The sequence below is a fragment of the Megalobrama amblycephala genome, linkage group LG13, assembly GCF_018812025.1.
Source record: "Megalobrama amblycephala isolate DHTTF-2021 linkage group LG13, ASM1881202v1, whole genome shotgun sequence".
In the NCBI taxonomy this organism is placed as follows: domain Eukaryota; kingdom Metazoa; phylum Chordata; class Actinopteri; order Cypriniformes; family Xenocyprididae; genus Megalobrama; species Megalobrama amblycephala.
The window spans coordinates 260,441-278,573 of NC_063056.1; the positions used below are offsets into that span (position 1 = coordinate 260,441).

Genomic DNA, 18,133 nt, shown 5'->3' on the forward strand with positions numbered 1-18,133 from the left:
GATCAGCGAGGAGAAGACGAGTCATCGCTGAAGGAGAAAGGACTGAGTTGCCTATGGCGAAATGCTCACTTATATAGGGCCTTTCCCCGCCCATTTCGGCGGGAAAGTTCGCACGCTTTGTCGCCATAGGTTGCGCAGCAAAGCCGCGCCGTCATTGGTTCAACGACTTGCAATGAGTGAACCAATGACGATGCAGCTGCACTGCGTTATTGAAAAGGCTTCAGTAGCGGGGAAAAAGGGAGACTTTTCCCCCATACGCAGTACGAGTGAAGTATCGAAAGGGAACTACAACAAAGCTCCTTTCATGTCAGTAAAGCTGTTAACAGAAAATTAAAATGTCATTGGACAAAAGTTGTAACTTCGTACAGTATAAACAGCTTGTGAAATTTTAAATATTCAATTCAATAATAAATGTTGCAAATATTATTTGTGTTATTTATCTCACATTATATTTTGTAATGTGATTTTTCAAAATAGTGTAATAGTTTAATAGTTTTTTGTAGTTAGGCCTACTGGCTAGTTATTTTGGTGAATTGTATTAAAACCAGACCAAAAATCCCAGTAATAAAATTAAATCATAATATTAATTAATGTAAAATGTGAAACCCACAGCAATTAAAAAAAAAAAAAAATGTACTGTCCCCGTTTTTTAATTAATAGATAATAACAAATGAGATTTTGGTGGTATTTTGACCACTCACATAGGAAATGTCCCCGGTTTCCATTTCAGAAATCTGGTCACCTTATCATACAGTGTTATTGTGGCTACGTTCAGCGCTCGTGGCACGCACGCGTCGCCATGGAAACAATAAGGGCAAACGTTCTAAAATAAGGGTCGCCTTAAAAAAACTCACTCTGGCGGTCAGTTAGAATATTTTAAACTCACGCGTGTGTATCCTGGGTGTTTTAATATTTGAAAGCCTAAAAGAACATTTTTGTCAGGACAGAAATTTGTGACTTTTCAGAGATTTCCTATACACAATCCTGAGCGAATGAAACCGTGGTTGCTACGCCTACGTCAAACGTGACCTTTTCAACATAATTGCGTATTACGTGACGTCACGAACGCGCATCGGAGAAAAGAGCAAAGCCAGCATTTGTGCTTATAAAACTTAAACTTTTTTTTTTTTTTTTTTTTAAATGACCGATCGTTTCGCTAGATAAGACCCTTATTCATCGTCTGGGATCGTCTGGTGTCGTTTAAAGCCCTTTGAAGCTGCACTGAAGCTGCCATTTGGACCTTCAACCGTTTGGTGCCCATTGAAATGAATGATATGGAGAAAAATCCTAGAGGGCCCTATAATACACCCGGCCGGTGCGACGCAAGGCGCAGCGCAAGTGTGTTTGCTAGTTTGCGTCCGGTGCCGTTCGCGTTTTCCCGTTCAGCGCCACGTCCTTAAATTAGTAAATGCATTTGCGCCAGTTAGTGCGCCCATGAGCGTGCTGGTCTAAAAAAGAGGTGTGTTCAGGCGCATTGCCGGAGCATTGCTATTTTAAGGAGCTGAAAATAGACTGCGCCATAGACCAACTCAAACCTGGTCTAAAGTCTAAAGTCAATGGCGCAATATTTTTTTGTTAGAGCGCGTTGGTAGAAACTGCGCCTCTGGGCGCGTCCACAGTGCGCGTTGACTTTGCTTATTACACACAGAGATGCGCATCACACAAACATGCCAAATATTAAAAACAAAAGGATTACAGTGAAAAAGAATATTATTGTGTAGGCTACATAAATATAAAAATGTAATGATGAATAGTCATTGCGTGTATTAGAATTAGGCTACCTATTTTCAATTCAGCCTATTACTACTTATAATGATGAACGAAATTGGCTAATTAATTGAACAATCGTGCCAATACACACACATATATATTAACTGACTCATCGCGCAGAGCTATTTGAAAGCCTGCATTTGCAAGCCCGCTTTAACATCGCGCACGAGCAGATCGGTTTCTTCGCTTGAAAAGCGTTCAGCTTTTCCGCCAACAAATTCCGCCATGTAAATATCAATCCGCCATGGCGCGAGCGCATCTCGCTCTTAAAGGGAATGGGAGATGACACTCTGATTGGTTTATTGAACGTTACGCCCATTACTCATTAAGAGAATAGGGACAACCCATTTCAAAAATGCGCCCCGGCGCACGGACCGTTTTTCCGTCGTTAAAATAGCAAAAGTGGATTTGGACACGCCCTAAGTGCACCTGCGCCGTGCGCTTTACACTGGGTGGGTGTTCTCTGCGTACCCTGAGATAAAATCCTGCAGGCGCCCCTGCGGCAGCAAAGCTCCTTGATTATTACGCCGGAATGAGAGTATAGTTCCTAGCCATATTGGCCTAGAAAATCACAACTTTTCATTTTCTGTCAGTCTTAGTACACAATGTGACTACAGAAGTGTCAAGTTTTAAATAGGAAAAATATCAAAACTCTTTGGTCATTTTTGAGCGAGATGCTAAAGGTCTAATCAGATTCAATGAACTATGCTAAGCTATGCTAAAAGTGGTACCGCCAGACCCGGAAATCAGCTGAATGGATTCGGAAACGGTAAAACTCAACTGTTTAACTCTAGGGGAGCTGGAAAATGAGACTATTTTCAAAAAAGTGGAGTGTTCCTTTAAGAGAGAGACTCTTGAAAGAAAAGAAAAAGCTTAAATGTTTTCTCTGTTCAGCTGACCTGAACATTTTTGAGTTCCAGATTTCAGGGGAGGAGTGTTGTGTATTAACATTATTGTCTAAGCTGTGTTGTAACCTAAAAGGGTATAATTGAATAATACTGTTAACTTGTTTGAGTTGACTTTTGACCTTGTTTGTGATTGGCTGTGAGAGCGCGATATAAAAAAGGGCGTGTCTTTTGTGTGACGCGCAGAATAAAGAGTCCTTCCTGTGAATGGTACACAAATTATTATTGGTATTCTTTTAGTTAATCAGCAAATAAATATTCATCAATCAACGATAATCCGTCGTCGTATTTGTTTTTTCTAGTAAATAAATGACAAAGTTGTACAGCGAAACTGAAGTGCAAAAGTAAATGACGTGTCTGTCATTATGTTTATGAATGCCATTTTACACATTTGTAACTATTAATCTGCAGCTTCAGCTTCGTAACACGAGTGTTTTGATTGTTGTCTGTGTGTGCAAATCGAAAGATTCAGCTTTTCACATCAGGGCTGTGAGTGTAAATTTGACAAGCTACGCAATATCGTGTTCAGTATCGCAGATGAATCGCCTTCGATAATGAACGCGATATTGCGCAGCTTGTCAGTGATCTACGGCTCTGTCTATTAAATGCTGCTCCATTTGAAAGCAGGTGATGGCGATTTAGCGGCAATCAGGGAACCGGCTTTACTGACGAAATGCGCGTGACAATCGCATGCGATATATCGCCCAGCCCTATTAAATACATTATATCTGATGCATCCAATGGTCAATATTAATATTCATGCCTTTTTATTAATATTTATGTTAATCGTTTATGGCTTATGATTTATCAGTTTCACTTTTGATTTCCTATATTTATGTACTCATACTTTATATATATTAATTCTCATCATATTTTCAAGTATTTGGTTATTCTTATTTTATCTTTAAGAGTATGATTGTTATGTTCAGTTGTTCTTCAAGTGTTCCGGTGTGACAGGTCACGCTGACACGTTTGTGGTTAGACATTGGACGCCTGCCAAGTACTGCAGAAGTGATGTTTTTAACATTTGCAAAATTCCCTAAGGGTTAAAACAACTATTTTTGACACTGGACCAGTGGATGACGTAATGGGTGAAATTAACCTTTTTAATTTAACAGAAACATCAGTTTGAGTGGGTTCGGAATCTCCCTGTATGCTCATGGAAAAGTTGATAATTCAGCTTTTTTCTCTCCTTTACTCTCCTGGGCTTCTGCTTCTTCTCTCTTATCTGCAAATGTTTTGCTCATTTTGATCTTCATCTATTAGATACAATACTCTGGATTTTACAATACTCTAAATTTATTATTAAAGGTGCTAAATAGGATGTTTTGTTTTATACATTTTTGCAATATTACTTGAAACTGTCTTTACTAACTGATAAAAGACTATTTATTAGGTGCACTGAAAGGAATAATATTAATATACATCATCTGTCCACGAGGTTGGGCCTTAAAAACATCAGCCAATCGTTTACGCGATCATCACGTAAACGATTGGCCCTCTGGCTTGTCAATCACTGCCGTGACGTTCCTTGTGAGAGACGAGCGCGGCTGCGCGCTCCAGTAACTTTCCACACTCCACAGGCGCCGCATGCAATGTTTTTGTCCGGAGACAGGAGTAACAACTGCAGATTATGAGTTACCTGCGGTGAGTCCGACATAATGAATCCACTAACACGACACAGCGAATGCCGGTGGTAAACACTCGTGTTCCAACACGAGTGTTTACGAGTTTTGGGAGGCATTCCTTTGAAATGTGTTGTGAAGGAGGGGGGTTGTTCTTACGCATGCGCTCATTTCAAAAACTCAGTAACAGTCTTTGGTTTCTCAGTCAACGAAAAAATCCTCTCTATCACCTTTAACTATTGACTGCTTCTTTATGGTTGTTATTTTACCTTTTGGTTTTATTAATTATTTTCATTATCGATTAAAGTTTGCGTGTGAGGCTAAATTTAATTGTAATGAATAAATAATTTTTCATCAACTTTATCTACTGCCTGGATCTCATTTTCCCAAGAATTTGCACCAGTTTTTGGTGTTTCCACCCGGTTCCGGTTCTGGTTCGGTCCGGAGGACGATGGTGCAAAACCAGCGAGGCTTAAAATAGGTGAGTAAAACCATCTGTTTTATTCGGTCTGCTGTTTTCTGGATTGTTGAGCCTGGAAGTGTCTGTCGGTCTAATGAGGATGTGGTGTTTTGATTGGCTGCAGACAAAAAAACAACCACGAAATCCGGAACCCCGACGAACTTTTGAATATTATCTGACTGGTGTTCATATTGAATTATCAATTTAATATTCTGTTTCAATCGGACGGGAGAATAATGAGGGAGCGCTCTGTGACGAGGGTGACCGCCGTTTGATATCAATATCCCATCGTTTGTTTACCCGTTAGGCTAATCCTCGGGTTAGACTGTGTTGGTGGGTTATTGAAAGTCTGTTTGGTCAACTCGTGTCTTTTTCGGCAGGGATACTTCTGATAAGGGCTCTACAATCTTCGGTAACTGGCAGCGGACTGGCCTTGCTTCATCGTTTAACATTAAGATCCGTTGGCAAATAATATAGCAATATCTAAAATTAAAACCAAGAGAAATTTGAAATTTGTCTGAATCCAGAAAGTAGAAATTTAAATTTTGCAAATTTGTAGAATTTATTGTATGAAGAGGAAAAGGGAAAAAAATGTTACCATTGTCTTCAACCACAAGTATTTTGAGTGTTTTATCTGATAGATGAAGTTATATTCGGTCATGACCTATTCTTTTGTGTATTGAAGTCCTTGCAAGGCACTAAATCATAAAGTGCTAAATAACTTTTTAAAATGTCCTACCTAACTCGATCTTGTCAGAGTGGGTGTCAAAGCAGAGCAGCACATCAGCAATTATTTTTGTATGTGGATGTCCGTCTTATAAAAAGATTGAATTGGATTGTTAAAAGGCTTATAAATTCAATTAATGGCTATTTGCCACTATTTCCTCCAAGTCACTTTGATGAGGTGAAGTTAGTTTTGAACAAGTTCCTGTTCTGCTCTGTTCTGTCCCAGCTGTGTTAGATCGAGTGTGCTGCTATCTTTAAAGTATTGTGTTATTTTATGCATTGTTTCAGATAGGTTAAAGTGTAAAGAAAAATACTATATATATATATATATATATATATATATATATATATATATATATATATATATATATTGTGGAGCTACTTAAAAGAGAAATCAATAAATAGTACAATATTAACTGAATGAAGCAAAAATATAGGTTTAATATATATTCTGTTATCAGTGATCTGAAGATGTCTGAAATATGTATTCATAATCCCTGGTGGACAGCTTGAAATTTTATCTATTGTAGAGATTTTTAGTAAGAGTTAATGGAAATAACTTTTGCATTGTGTTGAATGAGAACAAGATTGAGTGACTAAGTTCAAATTAAATTGATTTAGGTAAAGAAAGTAAAGTTTCATTTTGTTTTGTTTGATTTTGATGTATTTGTGAGTATCATTTATTTGTTCAGATAATTAGAAATATAGTTTAGTTGCTCTTTTCTGCTTTTTGCAAAGAAGAACTTGCTTTATTAAAATAAAATACAGAACTGCTGTTGTCAATTGGACGAGACTCTTAAAATAAGTAAAAGCAGAGCAGATTGCTCATTTATGATTGTGATGACAATTTGTATGGGGTCAATTTGATTTATGCCATTCTCTGAGTGTTCAATTTCCAGAAGAAGCTGTCCCAACACCAACAAGAGTGAATGGACTGTGCATGCCAGTGGGGGAAAGAGACTCAAAGACCCAGGCTGCAGAGAAACGCAGGCACTCGTTGATGGGCCTTCAGCTAAACCCCTGAAAGAGGAAGCTGAAACTTCTGAGGGCTGACAACGAAAAGACTGAGTTAATGCAGAAACAACACATCCTGCCATGATGCAGAGAAAGAAAGACGGCTGCATTCAGAGTCAACCTCATGTTCCACCTGGTCCTCATGACAGACTGAGAGACCCAACGTACTGGATGAAGAAGGACACTAAAACTGCCAACAGGCTCAACTGACTAACTGACCATACGAGTGGGGGACTTCCATCTCTTCCTCATGTGTGTGTTCAGGTACTGCCTTTACTGTGATCACTGCAGAGAATGCTTCAGAATTAGATTCGTCAACATAACTTACAGACTTTTTTTATTACACTTTTTTTATTACACGAATGAATGATAATAATATAGATTTAATACATTTGTGTTCTTAACTGTGGCATGCCTAGGCTTAAAATAATATTTCTTTAAATTTGGTGTTTGTTTTGCGGTGTTAAAATCAATTCTATTGCGACTGACGTCGTCTGACTAAATCAACTTTAAAAAAACCTAAACACTGTTGCGCGGGGAATGCCACAGTGCCTATGTTTCACCATTTCCAACATCGTCGAAAGAGTTTGATTCGATTGGACTCAGTGGTATTCCACCCTTAACAATATATATATTCCCCATTCAGTTCACTGTTTACAGATGCAGTGACAAAAACAAAAAAAATTATACTCTGGCCAGAGACATAAAAGTGTGTGTGTGTGTGTGTGTGTGTGTGTGTGTGTGTGTGTGTGTGTGTGTGTGTGTGTGTGTGTGTGTGTGTGAGTGTCCGTTATATCTTCTCCATGTCTAGGTTCAGTACGAGTAGATGTAATCAGGAGATTATGTGTGGTATATTCATCGAACCAGTTCGTTTTCCTGTGTGACGCCTGATTGTGACCACTGGAAAGGAAGTGTCCATTAGGAGGGTCAATGAAGAGAATGAGTAAACTCAACTGGTGGCTTAAAAGCCCAATGTTTGCTCCAACTGATCAAGAAGAACCAAGGAAGGATCGACGAGCACCTCAGTGCTTATCAACACAAGGGGAAGTCCCCAGAGAGACTGAAACTGATTACATCATCCTCCTGCTGCAGCACATGATGGAGAGATTGAGACTCTGAAGGATTGAGTTGTTTAGGGTTATCAAATGATATATAGTTGTTTAATTTGTCTATTTGTGTGATACATCTGATGGTTATGTTATTTTACTTAGTTTTTATTTAGGTCTAGTGTTGATATTGGATTCACAATTCATTATGGCAGATTAATTTGATTCTTTACTAAAACTGGCTAACAATTTAAGACTAATGGAAGAAATTTAATCCACCTGATAGTTGCGGTAAGTTCTCAACCCAGAAAAAGTCCAGGGGACGTTCGGGGTCGGGTTTTTCTAGTGGCCCTCGTCGGACCAGCCTGGTGAAGGCTTCAGTCAATATTCTGTGCAGTTAGCTGGGGTTAGAGAGGCACCCGCAGCTTCATTTAGATGTGATGCTTTTATATTTAATTTATTTGGTATCCATTTTCTATCTTTTGAATATTTTGGGAGTCTTCAGTGGGGGAATTGGTGGATCCGAATGGTCAATATTCATATTCATGCCTTTTTATTAATATTTATGTTAATCGTTTATGGCTTATGATTTATCAGTTTCACTTTTGCTTTCATATATTTATGTACTCATACTTTATATATATTAATTCTCATCATATTTTCAAGTATTTACTTGTTATTGTACCCTTATGGTTATTCTTATTTTATATTTCAGAGTATGCTTGTTATGTTTAATTGTTCTTCAAGTGTTCCGGTGTGACAGGTCACGCTGACACGTTTGTGGTTAGACATTGGACGCCTGCCAAGTACTGCAGAAGTGATGTTTTTCAGAATCAGTGTTTGCTGACATTTAATAGTGCAAGATCTGCAAAATTCCCTAAGGGTTAAAACAACTATTTTTGACACTGGACCAGTGGACGATGTAATGGGTGAAATTAACATTTTCATTTTAACAGAAACATCAGTTTGAGTGGGTTGGGAATTTCCCTGTATGCTCATGGTATAATATGGACTGAGTTGTTGATAATTCAGCTTCTTCCCTCCTTTGCTCTCCTGGGCTTCTGCTTCTTCTCTCTTATCTGCAAATGTTTTGCTCTTTTTGATCTTCATCTATTAGATAAAATACTCTGGATTTTACAATACTCTAAATTTATCTTTAACTATTGACTGCTTCTTTATGGTTGTTATTTTACCTTTTGGTTTTATTAAGTATTTTCATTATCGATTAAAGTTTGTGTGTGAGGCTAAATTTAATTGTAATGAATAAATATTTTTTCATCAACTTTATCTACTGCCTGGATCTCATTTTCCCAAGAATTTGCACCAGGGTGTCAAACTCGTTTTAGTTTGAGGGCCGGACTGGAAAGAAATGAACCATATGTGGGCCGAATTACCTTCTTATGATAACCTTAGTGCGCTGATAGTTGCATTAATATTAAACATATGAACAACAAATTAATTTGCAAGAAAACTGTATTTTTTTTTTTTTTACCGTGAAAAGACCATTCGATTTTTAAAATTATTTTTTATTTAATATTTTTTATTAGCATCTATTTTGATTTTTCATGGCCAATTTCAATTTTTATAAGAAGCAAATCGTCTGATTCTGATACTGGTTGCAGATTTTTTTAAAGCTAATTTATTTGTTGTTTATTTTTTCATAGGCCAAACTGGCCTTAAACAAATATCTCTTTGATATTAGAGGCAAACACTGGCATTTGGATATTAGAGGCATTTTTATCATAATCCCAGCAAAGATGTTATGCACATGAGCATGAGCAGTTGTTCTTAATTTAAATTATTGAAAAATTTGAAGATTAACAGCAAAAACTAGGTCTGGTCTTACTTTAGCTTTGTGAAATGATGCTACATAACAAAACAAAATCAGCAGAAAATGGAACAGCAGTGATACAGCGTTTCCATGGTTACCGCTATACACACACACACACACACACACACACACAGCAGCGCTTTTCGATAAATATAGGCCAATACTACAACTTTATATGGAGATAAGAGGAAAAGCCATCAAATCTTTTCTTAAAACAGTTCCCTTCAGAGATTCATTCATATCAATCTCACTGTAATATTTATATTATTCTCCCTATTTTTCGCGAACAGTGAGCTTGTGCATGGTACAGTACTTTCTCCGCTGGCGCGTCTGTTCTCCTCTTTGTGTCCGTATTCAGCGTGTTAAAGTCCTGTTTACATACTTCGTAAATACACAGATGAAATTTGGGGAAATTATTACAAAGCAGTTTGTTTGCAAGCCCGGAATAATAATAATAAAAAACCAAAAATGCTTACAAACGTTTTTGGCCCCTGGACTAGTGCATCTCTATGTTTTATTATAGTTCAAATCAGATTGGACACCGGGCCGAAAGTTTGACACCCCTGATATACAGCTATTTGTACTGTAAATTGTTTTATTTACTATGGGCTAATAAATTTAACCTCAATAAAGGTTAGCCTGGGATGAACGCAAATTCCCATGATAAACCTCTGGGATTTTGGAGCACCAACTTGTAACAGTAGATGAACATAACTATTGCATTCTTTAATTGATTCGCTGTCTTATTCTGCCCTCTAGTGGCTATTATCGAAATAGAATCGAAATTATTTGCACTTTTAGAACATTGTTTTCATTTTTATTGAAAATAAATGCCTTTTTTGCCGCAGCGATCGCAGTAAAAGCTAGTATTGCGATCCAATATGTTAATATTGCGCCACTGAAGACATTGACAGATGCGCGTCCTTTATTATACTTGATATGATATGTATGATACTTGATAGATAACGACTTAATATCTTGAAATAACAGGATATTATGTCGTTATAACGACTTATGTTGAAATAACGACTTAATATCTTGAAATAACCATTTAATATGTCGAAATAACAAGATAAGTTTTCGTTTTTTTTCCCTCCCCACCAAGTTTTTTTTTTTTTCACCATGCGGTTCAGGGCTTCCGTAGCAGTAGAATGTTTTCTTGAGAAAAATATTATATTTTTCTGAAATATAAAGCTTTTGTAACATTATAAATGTCTATACTGTCACTTTTGATCATTTTAATGCGTCCTTGCTTAATAAAAGTATTAATTTCTTTCAAAAAACAACAAATAAAACAATGATAATAATCAGAAATGTTTCTTGAGCAGCAAATCATCATATCAGAATGATTTCTGAAGGATCATGTGACACTGAAGACTGGAGTAATGATGCTGAAAATGCAGCTTTGATCACAGGAATAAATTACTTGGCCATTTTGAGTTGACATCATTGTAGTCTTTAGTTCACAACACTTAAGTCAGCACTTAAGAATCTGTCTTATGTAACAGGTATACAAAGTATACGACTAAATATTGTTATAATTCACACAAAATTGTTCTCTTATATATATATGATACCTGATCTAAAGGTGCGCTTCCCCTTTAAGTGTTGCGTGGTCACAGTATGACCTAATTTCCTGTCCTGTCTCCTCCTCTTCCCTTTTGAAATGTGATTCAATGAAGAGGTAGGTTTCTTTTGTCATCCTGTTAATTTCATTATTTGTTATAATAATCCTTATTTTAATTATATCTTAATTATATCTTTTATATCTGTATTTCTACCCAAATTTATGTGTAAAGTACTATTTTATCTATACTTGGGATTCTTTTTGTGATTTTACATTCTTTGAGGTATATTTCTGTCTTTTATGTGAGACCAGCACATGGTAATGGAGGTGCATCATTTGTTTATAGAGTGTTATAAGGGCCACTCAATCTGAGGCTGCTTATTTGTCTCTTTTATTCAGGTATGTTTACTGTATATTATATTCCTCATGTTCATGTTTTCTGCCCTTTTGAAATGTGATTCAATGGAAGAGAGTGTTATAAGGGCCACTCAATCGCAGACCAAGTTTTAATACCCAGTGTCGCTGGCCGCACATCACGCTGGGCATAAGCGAGCCGCACGGCTTACACTTATACTTTACTAAAAGTTGCACTTTATAAAAGTTCTACTCTTTACTAAGTATTTTTGACACTTAAGTCAAAACTTAAGACTATTCTTAAGGTCTTTTCATGATCGGATAGCTATCCCATCAGATAAAACACATGAAGTGACCAGGTGTACACAGATTTTAAAGAAACACAGTTTGAACCAAAGATATTTTACACGTCTCATAATAAGATAAATCTTTGTGTTTTGTGTCATTGCTTTGGCAAAGCATCTCTCAAACAAACTAAAATAAAAAGCATGATATGGCTTTGTGCCCTTATCAAATCACAAAAGACAATAATTAAGTAAGTTTGTGGTCCGTTGCGCTGCATGTTTCACAGTGAAGAGCAAACTTTGCTCACTCCATCAGCTTGTTTTCCACGTGTCAGTTCACAGTGAATGAATGCAGTGAACTCCATCTCTGCATGTGCTTTGAGTTTAATGTGCATTTGGGAACGCAGCGAGCACCAGTTACACTCAGTTTTCACAGTCGCATTATATCCAACATTTTTGTGGACAGCTGATTACAGTATTTCACCTGATTTGTAATAAGATGCATTTATAAACTGAACTGAAACTGCAAGTTTCTGCCAATATAACAGCTTAAGTGAAGAAATTAAGACAGAAGTATTGTAACGTCCTATTGTAAAATAATATACTCTTTATAAAACATTTTTCATTTACAGTAGTATATTACTGTCTTAGAGATAATTTGAATAACAGTGATCTAAATGTATTGTAATTATTATTTATTATTAAACAGCATCATTTGACAGATACTGTGTGTATATGTGTTTGTGTGAGAGTGTGTGTGTGTGAGTAGACATACATTTGTGTAGTCCTGCTGTTATCCTGAATTCTCCCCCATGATCCACACTAGAAAACACACACAGTGATACAGTTAGTCAGTAAACACACACACACACCCTCAGACACACACACAAACTCACACACTCTCTCTCTCTCTCTCTCACACACACACACACATACACACACAAAACAATTTTAATTTTGGACAATTGTAAGGCTAAGTACATTACCAACCAGGTCTGTTAAGGACACAGCTCGTTCTAATAGTCGATTTATTACAAAAAGAATATAATTCTGGAAGGAAAATCAGTCGGGAGCAAAACAAAATGCTACATAAATCCCGCCGCCCAATTATGGCAACAAGGCCTCTAATCTCAAACTCACACACGGTCCACAGGTGCAGGAAATCAGTTCTACCAGAAAGACTCGGGAGGCAAGAGAACGTTTGAATAAGATTTATTGAACAGTTAGTATGAAAAGATGAAATGATGATGGGGTTATGTGACAAGCAGGCCGGAGCGAGAGCTGTGAGGGAACGGCGCGCGGCCGGTGGCGTAATTTGCTAAAGGCGGGCGTACACGGTGTGACAAGCTATGTGTGCGCTTGAGTGCTATTTATGCTAATTATAATAGTTTATTCTATCCAGTATTTAAGAAATTAAATGTGACAAAAGGCTTAAACAACTATAGTCAATGAGACTATAGTCTCATTGACTATAGTTGAGCTCCGCTCGCATGCTCACACACACACACACACACACTCACAAGGAAGTGTCACACTCACAAGGAACTTTGTGCGATTGCTTCGGAAATTGGCAGGTCGAATCGTGTCGTATATCACCATGTCCGTACGATTCTCAGATAAACTCACTCGTGACGTGTGCGTGGACATCTTCTGACCATCACCATTCGCACCATATACGCCCACCTTAAGGAGTGTCACCTGCGCACTGCACCGGTCTCATATCTCTCACGGAAGCATAAAGGGAGAAGGGACCAGGCCTGGATTTATGTTATATTTTTATTGTGTTAGTGTGCGGCAGTCATCCGTGAGGGACGGCCGCTATTTTACTTTTGTTTTGAATTTGTATATTTTGTATTAAAGTGTGTTGAACGTTTGCCGGTTCCAGCCTCCTTCTTCCCACATAAATGAACTATGTTACACTAGTGGGGGTCTAGTGGAGTCCATGCCTCGACACATCAGGGCTGTTTTGACAGCAAAAGGGGAATCAGCACAATATTAGGAAGGTGGTCATAATGTTATGCCTGATAGGAGTAGTTTCGTATGTGTGTGTGTGTAAGTGTGTGTGTTTGGCATCAGCGTCTCTAATAGGGTTGCTTAACTGTTTAAAGAACAGTGACATTACTACCTCATTACTGAGAAACTGAGTCTGTACTCATGTGCACCTGTTTTCATCAGGTAGCTTCGAATCTTCACGAATCTTGTTTCGAATCAGAGGTTCAGAGCGTGAATTCAAACTGCCAAAGTCACGTGAACCATTGAAATTTCAAAACACTTATGACGTAACGAAGCCTCGTTTACTAAAATCACATGACTTTAACGCTCCAAACCTTTGATTTGAAACACAAGATTCGTGAAGATTCAAAGCTTCATGAAGCAGTGTTTTGAAATCCCCATCACAAGATATTGTTGAATAAAGTCATTATTTTGTTATTTTTGGTGCAAAAAAAGTATTCCCGTCACTTTATAATATTAAGGTTGAACCACCGTAGTCACATGGACTGATTTAAATATGTCTTTAGTAGCTTTCTCTAAGTGTTGATTGTCTTGCTGGAGATGCAGGCCTCACTGAGCCATCGGATTTTATCAAAAATATCTTAATTTGTGTTTTGAAGATGAACTCTTATGGGTGTAGAACGACATGAGGGTGAGTAATAAATGACATTATTTTAATTTTTGGGTGAACTTTAATTTACACTTTCAATGCCCAGAAAGGTAGCAAAGACTATATTTTAAACAGTTAATGTGACTGCAGTGGTTCAACCTTAATGTTATGAAGCGACAAGAATACTTTTTGTGTGCCAAAAAAAAAAAAAAAAAGACTTTATTCAACAATTTCTTCTGTTCCGTATCAGTCTCTGACACACGTTCACGAGAGCACCAAGACCCAGAAACGCAGGACTGTATTTACAGAGGAAGACACATGCTCAACATAAAACATTTGCACAACCTTACTTATTAGAAAAAGAATATAGAGAGAACACACTAAAAGAGATGGAAGAGGCTGCAACACAACCACAGCCACAAGCTTCTGAAAGACAGAGAGCAATGGAGAGCTGGTGGTGTAGATGTCATCAGTGCCAAGCGATGCCTACTGAACAAGACAGTGTAGTGCATCGATTGTGATATTGTCATGCCACAGCTTGAAAGTCTGGATAATTCATGCAATGAGCAAATTGTTGAATAAAGTCGTCATTTTGTTTTTTGGCACATGGAAAGTATTCTCGTCACTTCATAAATTGAACCACTGTAGTCACATGGACTTTAAATATGTCTTTACTAATTTTCTGGGCATTGAAAGTGTAAATTAACTTGCTGTAAATGCAGGCCTCACTGACCCATCGGATTTCATCAAAAATATCTTAATTTGTGTTCTGAAGATGAATGACGTTCTTACGGGTGTAGAATGACATGAGGGTGAGTAATTAATGACTGAATTTTCATATTTTGGTGAACTAACCCTTTAATTCTGTAAAGCCCTTGTACAGCTGTGTTGTGTACAGCCTGGATGAAAGTTACCGTTGTGTTAGGAACAAATAAACTTCCTTTGGATGAAGCTGATTGGATCCTGTGTTTTGACCAACACCCCTTGAGGAAAGCTAGATATCGGACATCACTTACTACAGTCCCTTTTTCAGGCATACTATATAAATTGTGAAACTATTTTACTGATGAAGTCGTGGGGCAGCACTGACACATTTCTGTGCATGTTTATGTTTGAATGTGTGTGTGTTAGTGTGTGTCTGTACTGCATTTGTGTTCATTTGTATTGGACATAGAACGGGAAAAATCATGCTCTAATTTAGTTGAGACCTGCCTGGAACTACTTTAGCTCTGCATTTACTTGACAATATTTAAGCACTTCAAAAAGTTTGTCAAACAATCAGAATCAAGCATTCAACAGCCCTGTAGTATAACTGCAGCTAAACCTCTGTTTATTCTCAGTAAGAACTTTTGTAAATGTATGAAAGAAATAAAGTCAAACACTTCCTGCTCAACATACTTGAGTTTATCCAGTCTGTAGTTTTGATGGTTGAGTGTATCAGTGAGTAGCTTGACTCCAGAATCTCCTGGGTGATTGTAGCTCAGATCCAGCTCTTTCAGGTGTGAGGGGTTCGAACTCAGAGCTGAAGATACATAACCACAGCCTTCCTCTGTCACCATACAGCCAGACAATCTACAAACACACACAGCAAAAGTCCACATGACATTAGTTTGACAATCAGGCCAGTCACTATCACACACTGACCTGTGCAGTTTGTATGCTGTTATTTTCTGTCGATTCAGTCATTAAAGTAACAAAAGTGTTAGTGGAAATGTACCAAAGTATTCATTCACTTTTCTAAACATGTACAGCAATGGAGTGTGTGCCATTCACAATAGCAACTTTTGATTCCATCCACCGAACCAGTGATTTTCTATGGCAATCAATCAACTGTGTTGAGCTTATTCAGAAGGTGACAAGTCAAGAATCTGAAGAATGATTCAACGAATGCTTCAAGCTCATCCATATTTGTATGAGTACAAGTACATGAGCTTGGTATCGGGCCCGATCAGTTTCCATTGACTATTTCGATTACATTGAGAACAAATGTCACATTCAGTGATAATCATTTATTGTGATAGCATTTTGTTAATTATTTTAAAACCATTTACCTCAGTATCTCGAGCTGACAGTTTGGACTCTTCAGCCCATCAGAAAGAAGCTTCACTCCTGAATCCTGTAGGTCATTGTTACTCAGGTCCAGCTCTCTCAGGAAGGAGTTTGATGATTGTAGAACTGATGACAAACTCTCACAACACTGAGCAGTGAGATTACATATGGAAAATCTGAACAATAAAAACAAAATGTAATTGCATACAGAATCAGTCTTAGCAGTGTGTTTTTAAAGGTGCCCTAGAACGCTTTTTCACAAAACAAGATTTTTTTTTTAACTGCCTATTTTGGTGCACTCCCTGCCCCCGAGCTCGCGACTCTATAATACATTGCATAAACAAAGTTCACACAGCTAATATAACCCTCAAAATGGATATTTACAAAGTGTTTGTCATGCATGCTGCATGCATGCATCAGATCATGTAAGTATAGTATTTATTTGGATGTTTACATTTGATTCTGAATGAGTTTGAGGCTATGCTCCGTGGCTAACAGGCTAAAGCTAACATTGCACACTGTTGGAGAGATTTATAAAGAATAAAGTTGTGTTTATTAAGTATACAGACTGCAAGTGTTTAAAAATTATCTCTGTGAATACACTAAGAAACGATGGTAACGTTAACCACATTTAACAGTACATTAGCAACATGCTAACGAAACATTTAGAAAGACAATTTACAAATATCACTAAAAATATCATGATATCATGGATCATGTCAGTTATTATTGCTCCATCTGCTATTTTTCGCCGTTGTCCTTGTTTGCTTACATAACGTCTGATGATTCAGCTGTGCACAGATCCAGACGTCTAATGTCTAATGCCTTGAATGTCTAATGCCTTGAACATGGGCTGGCATATGCAAATATAAAAGTTTTGAATTAAGTGTTTCATTTTGCAAAAGAACTGAGGCGTTGAGCCTTGTTTTTAAAATTGTGCTTAAGCAATCGTAAAAAACTGTAAACACATGAGATTTACATAAGAAGGAGGAAACAATGGAGTTTGAGACTCATTGTATGTCATTTCCATGTACTGAACTCTTGTAATTCAACTATGCCAAGGTAAATTTAATTTTCAATTCTATGGCACCTTTATAATTAAATAATAATAAATAATTAACTTAATAAATAAATAAATAAATAAATAAATAAAGCATTTAAACTCAAACCTCAGTATCTCCAGCTGACAGTTTGGACTTTTTAGTCCATCAGAAAGAAGCCTCACTCCTGAATCCTGTAGGTCATTGTTACTCAGGTCCAGGTCTCTCAGGAAGGAGTTTGAGGATTGTAGAACTGATGACAAACTCTCACAACACTGAGCAGTGAGATTACATATGGAAAATCTGAACAATAAAAACAAAATGTAATTGCATACAGAATCAATCTTAGCTGTGTGTTTATAAATAATTAACTTAATGGAAAATAAATAAATAAAGCATTTAAACTCAAACCTCATTATCTCCAGCTGACAGTTTGGACTTTTTAGCCCCTCAGAAAGAAGCTTTACTCCCGAATCCTGTAGATCATTGTTACTCAGGTCCAGGTCTCTCAGGAAGGAGTTTGAGGACTGTAAAACTGATGACAAACTCTCACAACACTGAGCAGTGAGATTACAGCACTGTAGCCTGTGTAGCGCACAACAACAATCAGTGATATCAATGCTTCTTAAGTAGTGTTTATAATCTAGAGCATAGATAACTTGGAAAAACCTTTGACTGTAGCAATGTAAGCAAAGCTAAAACAATTTTCATAAAACATCAAACCTGTATTTTCAGTTTCTTTAATTTATGATACAGTTAAGAATAATAAAAAGGGTAAAACTCAGGTTCAACTTGTCTGATGGTGGAGACAATTTGTCATTTAATATTATCACGCACATTGATTTACATTTACATTTATT

General features: G+C 37.2%; 1 protein-coding gene across 2 annotated transcripts in view; it reads right to left on the minus strand.

The window, feature by feature from the left end:
• LOC125243497 (NACHT, LRR and PYD domains-containing protein 3-like) overlaps nt 1-18,133 on the minus strand; it is a 69,480-nt gene that overhangs the window by 38,029 nt on the left and 13,318 nt on the right. For both annotated transcript variants that reach the window (XM_048153208.1, XM_048153209.1), the window contains exons 6-10: nt 17,685-17,858; nt 17,403-17,576; nt 16,236-16,409; nt 15,583-15,756; nt 12,358-12,404 (exon numbers count right to left, since the gene is read on the minus strand). In XM_048153208.1, coding sequence (XP_048009165.1) covers nt 12,358-12,404; nt 15,583-15,756; nt 16,236-16,409; nt 17,403-17,576; nt 17,685-17,858 — 743 coding nt within the window. The remainder of the gene's footprint in view (nt 1-12,357; nt 12,405-15,582; nt 15,757-16,235; nt 16,410-17,402; nt 17,577-17,684; nt 17,859-18,133) is intronic.